Source organism: Vulpes vulpes, chromosome 2, assembly GCF_048418805.1.
Source record: "Vulpes vulpes isolate BD-2025 chromosome 2, VulVul3, whole genome shotgun sequence".
Taxonomy (NCBI): Eukaryota; Metazoa; Chordata; class Mammalia; order Carnivora; family Canidae; genus Vulpes; species Vulpes vulpes.
The window spans coordinates 84,724,890-84,737,227 of record NC_132781.1 but is presented as its reverse complement, the minus strand read 5'-3'; the positions used below and the strand labels follow the sequence as shown (position 1 = coordinate 84,737,227).

Below are 12,338 nucleotides of genomic sequence, written 5' to 3'. Positions count from 1 at the left end.
AGCAGGCTCCATGCCAGGAGCCCGATGTGGGACTTGATCCTGGGACCCCGGGTCATGCCCTGAGCCGAAAGCAGGTGCCCACCACTGAGACCCGCCAGGGGCCCCCATAGTAAAGTTCTAGAAGTGAAAACTGGCGGTGCAGTGAGGCCCCTGCTGGTGTCCCATTCCCATTCTGCTTCCTTCGTGGGTAGCCTCGGAATTGTCACCTGGGCCTGGTGTCGCTGAGGCTGGCCTCGGGCTAGTGCTGGGGTCTGTCCCCCAGGAGGTGAGGTTGGCTGCCTCGCTCACGTGTGTGCTTCCTCAGTGCCAGGGCCTATTCACTTGCTCACCGCCGCCAGCTGCTGCTGGCTTTACACGCAGGACTCCAAGGGGTCATGTCAGCACCGTGGGGACCTCGGGGCAGACAGTCCTGGCTGCCTGTCGGCCCATGGTTCCCTCTCCCAGAAGGCCGAGCTGCCTGCGGCCCTGGGAACAACTGCAAAGGGTGTTCTGGAACCTTCCATACCTGTGACAAGTTGCGGGCTGTCCCCTCCGGCTGGCAGTCTTCCGTTTGCTGTCACCAAGCCTCGCTACGTGGGACAATAGGTGAAGGGAAAGAGGAATGAGCTCCCCTCTCTGGCCTCCTGGTCGTGGGGTTACTTAGACCTGAGGGGAGTACGGCGTGCAGTCTCTTGTGGGTTAAGCTCTCCTGCCTAGAACTGTTCCCTCCAATACTAACAAACTGGATTTTCTTCCCCATCCCCACTCTTTCTTGTTAATAGGGTGCTGAGAAAATTTTGTCAATGAATGAATCAGGAGAACTGCAAGACCTCTTAACCAAAATTGAGGTAATTGTGCTTTTGGCAACTTATTTTTAGTAATCAAAATGTTAAACACGTTCTGATTGTAACTGAGTTTTCCTTATTGAATTTTTCTCCCCGTGTTCTCACGAACACGTCACAGGATACGTGTGGCAGTTTTACTTTGAGATCCCCTGCCGTTAGGTTTGCTCCGGCTGGAGTGACTTGAGGCTTCGCTTCTACCCACCTCCTACTGTTGGGCGGGAAGTCTCGTCAGCTTTATTAGAGTCTGATTCTTGGCAATAGAGGTGGCGATGAGGGCTTTCAGGAGCAGGCCATTGTCTTGAAGCACGTTTACAATTTTTCATTTAAATTATTTTTCCCGTGGACCAGCTTATCGTTTCCAAAGATGACGGAGAAATTATTTCTCCAAAAGTGCACACTTTAATTTTGTCCCAATGCTTATAAGTGGAGCATCAGAGCGGTGCTTGGCTCACATCCATAATGTAGCACATCAGTATGGGACCAGGACGCCCTCTGCTAAGCTATCTCATCAGCCTAGTTCGATGGGTAGAACGTATGTTTTCATATATTTTCTTGCCCAAACTGGGACGTTTTGACAGTGAAAAGTATATATTAATAATTGTTCTGGGCCTGCGCAGGGGAACCGGGACATGCCCAGGTGATATGGTCACCTGGTGTCTGTAGGCCGCTACCGGTTCCTCTTGCTTCAGTCTCCTTTACCGGCCACGGGTCTGATTCTCTACCATCTTTTGTGCCCACTTGACAGAGAGAACCATGTGTGGCCTCTTCCTACCGTTCCTTTGTGTCTGGCTGGAATGCTCTTGGTCCAGTTCCTCGTTTCCTCCCGCGATCTTCGAGACCCGTGTGGGGGATCCCTTCTTCCCCAGATCATTCCTGGCCTGTCTCATCTTGGAATTCCTGTAGCCTTCTTTTTTTTGTTGGGTGCTTATCCAAGTCTTTTGACGTTTGCATTACTTTTCTTTGGTTGGTTGACTCATGTCCCAAATGAGCTATGTGCTCCTTGGTTTTAGGAATCACGTTTTATTCATATTGTGATCTTTCCCAGAAGGACCAAACACAGTGATGACGTGTACTTCGTAGTCTGAAGCTCCTCTCAGCTTGAATATCTGGATGGTTGCATTTATTTGTTTTTTCCTTTTGTCTCTATATTTGACTCCAACCCTGTAAAACCAGTAATTTGGCATATCTTTTTATTTAAGTGGTTTAACTTGGTTGATGCGTATCATTATTTTCTGTGTACATTTTTTAATGTACATAATGCTGTTATGCATTATGCCTAGTCTCGTTGCAGAGTGTTTTCACTAGTGCTGTGTTTCCAAGGACGATCTATGTTGCTATGCGAACATTTAATCCATGTCTTCTAACTACCTCATGATGGAAATATTTTATATCTGTATTGTCCAAAGTAGGAACCACAGGCTAGATGAGCTACTGAGCACGTCATAGCCACTATGACAGTGAATGATATGGCTAGTGTGACTGATACACTGGATTTTTAATTTTATATGATTTTACTTGATTTAAAATTAAATGTGAATAGTCCCATGTGGCCAGTGGACAGTGCAGCTCCATGGTGACCACCCACTATTTTTTATCTGCCTACTTTCCCACTGATGGACACCCAGCTGTCCTACTACACCCTTCTCAAACAGTGCAGCCAGGAACAACCTTGAACACATTCCCTTATGGATTTCTCTGGGAGTAGACATTGCCTAAGCATACACTTAATTTTCTAGGTAGAGGGGTTTCTGAAATGGTTGCACCTTGCAAATGCTCCCTTTTGTAGAGAAAGAAATTCGGTGTGTTCCCACATTCTTTTGTTTGTTTGTTTCTGCATTCTTGACTATTTTACCTTGTTTTCTAAGGTTCTGTTCTCTAATTTTTGCTATCATAGTAGGTGTAAAGACATATTGCCTTATGGGTTTAATTTACATTTTTCTTTTTTTTTTTTTTTTTTTTTTTTTTTTTTTAATTTACATTTTTCTGATGACCACTGAATTTGGTATCTCATTTGTGATTGTTAGATTTTAATTTTTTGTGTGTAAATTGTGTATTCTTATACTTCACATCAGAAAAGTCTTGGAATTGTCTTTTTTCTTGGTTGGTTTTCAGAAGCTCCTGCTGTATTCTAAATATTAGTTTTTTGTTTGTTTTAGTCATTGTCAATATTTCTTTTCCTTTTTTCAGTTTCTTTCAGGATGGCCTTTACCCAACAGAAATCCTCTGATATCATCAAATTGATCATTCAGCCTCATAATGAAGTAACCTTTCATCTTAAGGTCACATAGATAGTATCCTGCATTCCTTTCTATTAACTTTATAACGTTTCACATCTAGGTCTTTATATAGAATGAACTTTTTTTTCTTACTTATGATGAGATAGCTTCCCCAAATCACCTATTAAATAATCTATCTTTTTATTGCTTTGTTGTGCCAATTTTCTATAATAGTAAATCCCCATATATACTTGGGCCTTGGTTTGAGCTCTCTGGTCAGTTCCATTGTCATATCATATTGTTTTTATTTCTGTGGTTTAACAGCATCTTTTAGAGTCATATAAGGTAAATCTCATTGCTTTTTTTTAAAGATTGATGATTGGCTTAGCTGTTCATGGACTTTTATTCTTTGAGTCTATAATCCCTTAATTCAACTTGATTAACATCATCATGCTATATAAATATAACCTCTTTCTCAGCTCAAAGAATTTCAGAAGGAAGATTTTGTTCTATTTAATTCTGTCTCCATTCTACAGATGGCATAAATAGGGTACAAATATTTAAGATAGTTCTTTTTTATATTTATTTATTTATTTATTTATTTATTTATTTTTAAATATTTTATTTATTTATTAGAGACACACACACACACACACAGGAGCGACAGGCAGAGGGAGAAGCAGGCTCCATGCAGGCAGCTGGATGTGGGACTTGATCCCGGGTCTTCAGGATCATGCCCTGGACTGAAGGCAGCACTAAACTGCTAAGCCACTGGGGCTGCCCTCTTTTTTTACAAAAAAAAAAAATTATTCATGAGACACACACAGAGAAAGGGACAGAGACACAGGCAGAGGGAGAAGCAGGCTCCCTGCAGGGAGCCCAATGTGGGACTCGATCCCGGGACCCCAGGGTAGGGCCCTGAGCTGAAGGCAGATGCTCAACCACTGAGCCACCCAGGTGCCTTAAGATGATTCTTGACGTTGAAAAGAATTGTATGCTACTGCCTTCTTCTGTTGTAGTTGCTAGAAGGTGCTATAACTCTATTTGGCTGCTTTTCACAAAAAACAAAACTAGCAGAGAAATCGAGCCCTAAACTCTGCCTATGAAAGGGGCTAGGGCTTGAGGCATGCTAACCTAGGTAAAGATACTGACCCTCAAGAGAGGCAGGTGGAAGAGCCAAGAAAAGCAGATAAGGGATGTAAGATTCAGGTCTAAACCCATCCCATTCTTCAAGCTGATGCTTGGCAGTGGAGTAGGAGTTAAATATTCATGAGGCTGGAAACATCGGAGGCTTAACTATGTAGCAAGTAATATTCTCAGTGTTTTATATGTATGACGTCATTGAAACTTCCAAACTATTCTGCAGGCTGGCTTCTGTTACTATCCCTATTTTACTGACGAGGAAATGGAGACACAGAGGATTAAATCCCTTGCTGATGCCCTTACACCTAGTGTTGGATTCATGATTCTAGTCACCTTGACTCCAAAGCCCGTGGTCTTCAGCATGAATTCATGCTGTCATGGCTCCAACGAAGTGTCATTTAGTTGTCTGAGAAATCCAACCACATGTGGCAGGACCCAAGGCTCAAGTAGACAGAACATGGGGTCCAGGGAACAGACTAGATTTTGGCACTGGGCTCTTCTCAGCGGAGTGAAGCATCCTGGAAGGTAGACGAGTTAGTAAAGACTTTAGAGAGCCACCAGACAGATCTTGCCAAGTTCTACTTTGCTGTTACTTGGTGCTACGTGGTAGACGATGACTCTCCTGGTCCTTGTAATGCAGGTCCTAGTTTTTAGTAGTTATTCCAAGTGATGGTGAGGAAAGAGGCACAGTAGCTGCAGTTGGGCTCTAAGAGTCAGCAAAGAATTTCAAGTTTCCCGGTCAAATAATTTTAGCATACATCCAGCCCCAGTGAAAATTGCTCTGGGAAGCCGAATGGGCCTGACTCATTGATTAAGATTGTCAGTGGACTTAAGGACTAAACTTAACTTAAAAATTAAGATTGTCAGTGGAATACAGCAATAGCTGGTGTGGATCCTTGGGCTCAATGCAGTTAGGTGCACCAGTGGGGGTTCTGTTCCTGAGACCAAATTTGCAGGGGATCCTCCCACTACAGTATGAGCTCCACGTGGACACACGATCCTCGTCTATTTTGTGCTATTCTTTACTTCTAGTGCCAAGAACAGGGATTAGCAAATAATAGACGAGAAGTATTTGGTGAGCGAAAAGATGGATGAGTCCTCTTTCATCCAAGGTTTCTTTTTTGAGAAGGCAAAGCAGTTAACTGATGAGAAAGAAGAGAAAAATAATTGTTTCCTGTAGGATAATGCTTGGGTGAGAAGGATGAAATCAAAACACCATTTGTGTAAAATTTACTTGTTTATATATTTATGTATTTCTTTATCTTAATAAACAAGCTGGAGATTAGAAGCAAAGAAGTGTTCCCCCCAAACAATAACCATGATGGATAGCTGATCCTGCTGGTGTCCACGCAGAGAAAGCCAGGGGAGCCTTGAGATGTATTAGCAAACATCTGGTTATGGCAGATACTGAATTAAAGCTTGCAGATGGTAGAGAGGCTCCAAGTAAGCTTTTGCCTTACTATTTCTTTTAAAGATATGAACAGTCTTGTCATTTCTAATGAGATTGCCAACATAGTGTTCATTTCCGGTACTTTTTTCTTGTAAAATCTGACTCTCCCCTGAGGGCCAGTGACTACTTATTTATTGTGCATGAAGAACAGAGGTAAGGTTGATTAGCTACATGTGGAAGATGCTAGACATGGCACAGGTTATTTTTGCAGGGCATTGGAACAGTCAGAAACTGCCCTAGTCCTCCCTGGCGGGGCATGGTTCTGAGTGATTGCCCCTCCCAGTGGGGGTGGCCATGGCATAGTCACCGACCAGGGCCGAAGAGCACCACCTACTCATCTGGGAAATCAGGCCATGTACTGTGTCTACCTCTCTCTGAAGTCCAAGCATCTTTTTTAAGTAGGTATGGGGCAGTCCGTCACCCTGGGTTCAAGAATCAGGCTCATATATTTAGATTACTACGTTTAGGATCATAAGCCACAGATTTCCTCTGTGTCTGTATTTTGTTCAGTGGCTTCTTTCTCAAGGCTGCAAACTGAGGACGCTGGACACTGATTATCGGGGAAGATTGTGTTTATTAGCAGTTTGATCAGAGAGGTGTTTAGCGGGCACTTAACAATCATTTGCAGACTTAAATTGTTGAATACAGTTTAAAACAAAATACACGGACAGAGGTAAATTGTCCAGAGATGATTACACGCCAAGTGTGAGCTCTTGGACAATTTGTCATGTGGATATTTTTGCTTCATAGACAATCTGGATGATGAGGTTCATGGTTACAAGAACTCAGATAAATCACTTCCTCTTTGGTGGCATATGTAAGAGTCTTTCAAGCTCTCCTAGAATAGGAATAGATAATAGATAATAAATAGTAAATACCTTCATTTCCTAATCTCGAGGAAGACACTGAAGGCCCTTGATGTTTCTGTGTTAGCTAATGAGAAAATCTCTTTAGATTCCTGGATTTGCGTTTGGGCTACAAAGGAAATCTATTTGAGCACCATTCATGAGCTCCACCCTCTTGTCCCTGTCCCCTCGGTCCTTTGTGAGAGACCCTGGAGTTCTCCTGGGCTGCAATTCAGACGATTGCAGTAGGGAGTGGACCTATTCAAAAACCTAAGGGTGGGGCCCAGAGCCACGAGGAAGCGTCTGGCTCGCTGCTCTATCCGCAGTGCCCTGTACAGTGCCTGGCAAGGAGACACTCCATATTTGCAGAAGGAATGAATACCGGAAAGTGTCTCTCCTGCCGAGTATATTTTTTAAAGTCTCTCACCGAGTATATGTGAGCAGAAATAGGTCAAAAGGGAGGATGACTTCTCATTCCTTTTTTCTTGAATTCCACCCCAAATGGACATGTGTCTACCCAAAGCACTATTCAGAGGAGGGCCGTTCTGGAGACTCAGGCCTCTGTGCTATTCTCACCCCATGCGTGGTTTCTTGCTTTGGGGGCTCCAGGGCACCGCGGAGCCAAGCGCTTCAGGTGCCATGTCTCTGCAGCAAACCTCCTCCCTGAGAGTGGAAGTCTGTTTGGTTGCCATGAGTGATGACTGTTGTTAACTTCAGGTGTTCCCTCTTCCTCCTTCCTAGAACACTGCCCATGCTTAGGGGGCTTTTCTAGCTCTTTTAACATCTGTCCTGAGGGCAGAGCTGTCCACTTAGCTGCACCTAATACATCTAATTCAAATCAGTTCTTTCTCTTTGCTGAGTCTCTTTAGGTTGGGACCACAGTCTAACAAAAGTATAACGTTATACCACAAGTGCTCTCCGAAGGAGACAGTGAGAAATGACTGAATTATTTATTGTTATTAGAAGGACAAATGGAGTAGATTGTGCTGGACGGCTTTACATGAATGGGGTTCCTGGAGGCTAGCGGAGCGGTGGGGGCTCCAGACCCACGCCCCTACCCCCACCTCCACTTCTGTTTCAATTGCAGCATTTATCGTTTGAACCCTTTTAGGTTTGGGGATCCCACGTAATACGTTATTGGAGACAAGCTTGGATGTAAATAAAGGTTAAAGGCTGCAAGAGGAAAGACCGTGGAATTTGCTCTTTTGTTTTGTTTTTATTTAAATTCCAGTTACTGAGTATACTGTGTAATATTAGTTTCCGGTGTATAGCGCAATGATTCAACGCTTCCGTACATCACCCTGTGCTCATCACAAGTGCCCTCTCTAATCCCCATCACCTATTTAATCCATCGCCCACCTGCCTCCCCTCTGATAAACATGTTTGTTCTCTGTAGTTAAGAGTCTGATTCTTGGTTTGCCTTTCTCTTTTTTCCCCCCAGTCATCATTTGTTTTGTTTCTTAAATTCCACATAAGAGTGCAATCATATGGTTTTTGTCCTTTTCTGTCTGGCTTATTTCATTCAGCACAAGACTCTCTAGCTCCATCCACATCATTGCAAATGGCAAGACTTCATCTTTTTGTTGGCTGAGCAATATCCCATTTTATATATATATATATATATATATATATATATAATATATAAAAAAATATATATGACGTATATTTATTTTGCTTTTATAATATATAATATATAATAAATAATATAATATATATTTATATAAAATATTTTAAATATATAAAATATATAAAAATATATGCCATGTCTTCTTTATCCATTCAAGTGTCAAGGGTCACTTGGGCTGTTTCCATAGTTTGACAATATTTGAGACATACCTATACAAACATTTATCTGTAGTCTACCCGAAATTCAAATTAACTGGGCATCTCATATTTTTATTTGCAAACTTTGACAACTCTCTTCCACTTGGAACTAGACCTAGTTATAATCTAGCACTAATGGGTGAAGTCCCAGACTCCGGGTCTCTGTAGTTCCTTTCTCCAAGACCTAGGCCAGCCCAATATCTGTTCTGACCAGTCAGGGCTCGTGCTGTACAGGTCATTGTTATATCTTTAATACAAACTCTTGTCATAGTGAATGTCAAGTGCCTGTCTACTTTATCATAGTCTTTCTAAAATTTGATAAGAACACCATAATTTACTAATTCTCCAATAATTTGCTTTTAAACTACCCTCTTTTCCCATAGCTAGGTTTGTTTTTACTCAAAGCTGTGTTTTTTTTTTTTTTATTCTAAGAACCTTTTAATATAAAATTGTAAATTCACTATACCATATTTTGGTCAAATTTTGTACAAAGAAATGACAAAAACTCACCTACAAAGTAATTAGATTGCTATACACACTCAATCTAACTTCTTGGGTTAGTTTTGAATCTATAATTTTTTAAAAAGATTTTATTTATTTATTCATGAGAGACACACAGGCAGAGATACAGGCAGAGGGAGAAGCAGCCTCCATGCAGGGAGCCCGATGTGGGACTCGATCCCGGGACCCCAGGATCATGCCCTGGGCCGAAGGCAATGCTCAACTGCTGAGCCACTCGGGCGGCGTCCCTGAATCTATAATCTTGATAAAATTCCTTGTTTGTGACATTCATTTTGCCAGCTACTACTTTCCATCAAAGCAATTCTGTGCCACTAAAAGTGAGTTATCACATGGATTTCACCATCCTCATATAATGGCCAAGTCAAACTGTAATTGCAAGTGAACTTTGTTATATATAGAAAATGTACATCTTAAAAGGAGTCTGGGAACATATAAATTTTCAGGCAATCATGCCCTTAATGTTTATTTCCCAAAATGTATTCCATAAGATACTAATTGTGAGAGGATTATGTAGTTGTTTCCTGGGAGAAGGGTTATCATAGCTGTGAATGCTGGGGAAATGGTGGGTTAAACCCAGTTAATCAGGTTCCTTTTCATTTGAGTGCTTTGGGGACTTTCGTATGTGCGGTTGTGAGTCTCCAGAGAATGGCCATCCACATGTGTATGTGAAATATGCCTGAATGAATTTCTCTCTCTCTCTCTGTGTGTGTGTGTGTGTGTGTATTTACATTTCCCAGTCTTATTTTAGCAATTATTCTCTTCACAAAACCAAGCTTTCAAACACTGCCGCAGACTCCTATTTTGCAAGTCAGAAGCTTGGCATTAATTCACGTTTCTCTTGGTGTGATTCTGCAGTGGCTCCTAAGCTCCCCGCCTGATGGATACCTCTAGTGGACTCCAGCAAAGGATATGCACTCAAAGGAGCAAATAGAAATGTGTGTGAATAATTTTCAAAATATTATCCTCAACACACCGCATAGTTATTTTCATTCTAGTATGAGGGTATTTTATCTTTACTTGAGGTAGAAAGGTGGATGGCCTTTGTGGGAAGTTTTATGGACTCGGATAAATGTCTTAAGAATTCTATGCCCCTTTCCTTAAATAGAAAATGAGGGTAAAGATGCCTGAATTACGTGCTTTGCAGTAGAAGGTGTCTGTTTGTGTAAAGGATGGGGTGAGGGGAGATGCTATACAAGAAGGCACTTGGACGTGCTTCTAAAATAACAAAGCATTAGGTTTGTTTTTTGGGCAGCACAACAATAAATCTTCACTTGATAGTGGCTCCTCCACCCTTTAGCGTTTAGTTTTCTGATTTTCCAGACTCACTGTTAATGATAACTCTTCTATAAGCAAAGATATAAAACTTAAGAGGCACTGAAGGGAAAGCTACAGTACTTTCCTCTAATGTGAATAACCATCCCGTGAATTGTTTGGTTTGTAAATATGCGTTTTCATATGATAGATTTCCAGAGCTTCAGACCCTTTACCCTAAATAGTACCAGCCTTCACAGATGGAGGTTGTGTTGTTGGTGGCCATCAGTGGGATAATAGAGCCCTCCCCGGGGTCTCTATGTGTGTAAATGGTGGGTGATTTCAAGTCCACAACCGTGTTATGCAAGAGTCGTTTTCCGACTGTCCACAGTGCAGAAAGACAGGGGAGCTGATGGAGTTGCTCATGCTAACGCATTTTCTGTCCCCTCTTGTCCCTTGGCCTCCCACTACAGAGAGTGCAGCATCCGCATGAGTGTCCCTCCTGCGGAGGCTTTGGCTTCCTGCCCTGCTCCGCCTGCCACGGGAGCAAGATGTCAGTGTTCCGAAACTGCTTTACAGACTCTTTCAAGGCCCTGAAGTGCACCGCCTGCAACGAGAACGGTCTTCAGCGCTGCAAGAGCTGTGCTGGTTAGGGGGGACTCTCGCCCAGGGAGCACCTTGTTTTCTTAACTAAAGTCAAGAATATGGTTTATACTTTGATTTTTTTTAAAGGTTATGTTCATGGATTAATCAATAAACATTGTTTATTATAATTGCCTTCGTTTTGACTGTGGTCATTTTCGTCGATTTATTAAATAAACGTCCGCTTAATGACTCTGTACCATGCCTGTGCTAGGCCCTGGTTTCTCATTGAAATGAATGGAACACCCAGCAGCATTCCAGGACATCTGAACTCTGATTTGTTGAATGTGTTTGATTTTCTAAAGAAATGACAAAACCTACCTAATGGTGCCTATGGCCATCTACCCCTCTTGTCTAGAATGAGTTAATCCAACTCCCGAGATGCCTAACACATTTCTACGTGTCTCAGCTACAGAGACCTTTGGATAGTGGAAAAGAATATGATCATATTTACACACCTAGCAGAATTTTTTAAAGCAGTAAAATAGTCTTGGAGCTGATGACATTGTCATTTATCCATGTTATCAGGTGGATTTCTTGGTGATGATATAAAAGCTGCCGGAAGACTTATCTGGATTTAGTTTTTTAAATATTTGCTTTGTGCTATGGTCACTGAAAGCCCTCCCAAAAGGTGCTGTTGTTGTGTTTTTGAGCTAGACGGAGTTTGAACACACAGGCAGCGTTGGCAAAGCGGACAAAGAGAAATCTTGTTATAATTATTGGTTGTTACCTTCCTGTACATGTGTCTGTATCCTGATGGATTCCCTTATGAATGACTTTAATAAATCACTTGCTCAATATTTGTGAAAAGGCAATCAAAACATTTTACGCTTATAAAAAACTGCAAATCTTTACCAAGTACTTTCTTATCAGCGAGGCATGCTATAAGACATGGTTTCTATTCTCGCACAGCCCATACTCTAAGAAGGAAGAAAATATTAAATGAATAAGTGTCAGCAAGATGGGTCTTATACCACGAATGGTACGCTGTGCTATGGGAATTGTAGCAGGAGAACCAACCTGGATGAGTTAGAAATGGTAAGAAAAGACTTTGTCGAGCAACTGATGTTTAAATTCATGCATGAAGGATAATTGGAAACAAGTTAGCCACAGAGCAAGGGTGATTGTGCTTCGGGTAAAGAAAAGCATATGTGGAGTCCCAGAGATTGGAGAAAAGTTGTGTGTTTGAGGAACTGTAAGAAATCCAATATGGGGAGGGACAATCAATGATAGTGGAACAGTTTATAGCACACTAAGCCTCTTACTAATAACACATCTATTTTGAACAAAATAATGAAAAATAAACAACTGCTGAAGGCATTGGAAAGCAACTATAATCTGAAAGAAACTAGAAGGTATTCAATCACTGGGAGAAGGGAAACAAAATGAACCTACATTTATCCAGCTTACCCTCCAAGAACACTTCCCAGTTTGCACAGAATATAGCTCATAAAGAAAGTGCAAATTTATTGGATTAAAAAAATAAATATTGACATTTGGATTGTAGGCTATCTGGAACTGAAGGGAAAATTCCGAAATAAGAGAACCAGACAGAGGGAAGCCACCAAATTTGCTTATTAAATCCACACAAATCCTTGGCTGATTCCTAACCTACCTATGC

The 12,338-nt window shown here is 41.7% G+C and overlaps 1 protein-coding gene across 1 annotated transcript in view; it reads left to right on the top strand.

Annotated features, from left to right (window-relative positions):
- GRXCR1 (glutaredoxin and cysteine rich domain containing 1) overlaps positions 1-10,728 on the top strand; it is a 114,638-nt gene extending 103,910 nt beyond the window's left edge. The window contains exons 3-4 of the mRNA XM_025986038.2: positions 762-827; positions 10,549-10,728. Coding sequence (XP_025841823.1) covers positions 762-827; positions 10,549-10,728 — 246 coding nt within the window. The remainder of the gene's footprint in view (positions 1-761; positions 828-10,548) is intronic.
- Positions 10,729-12,338: the final 1,610 nt, after the last annotated feature.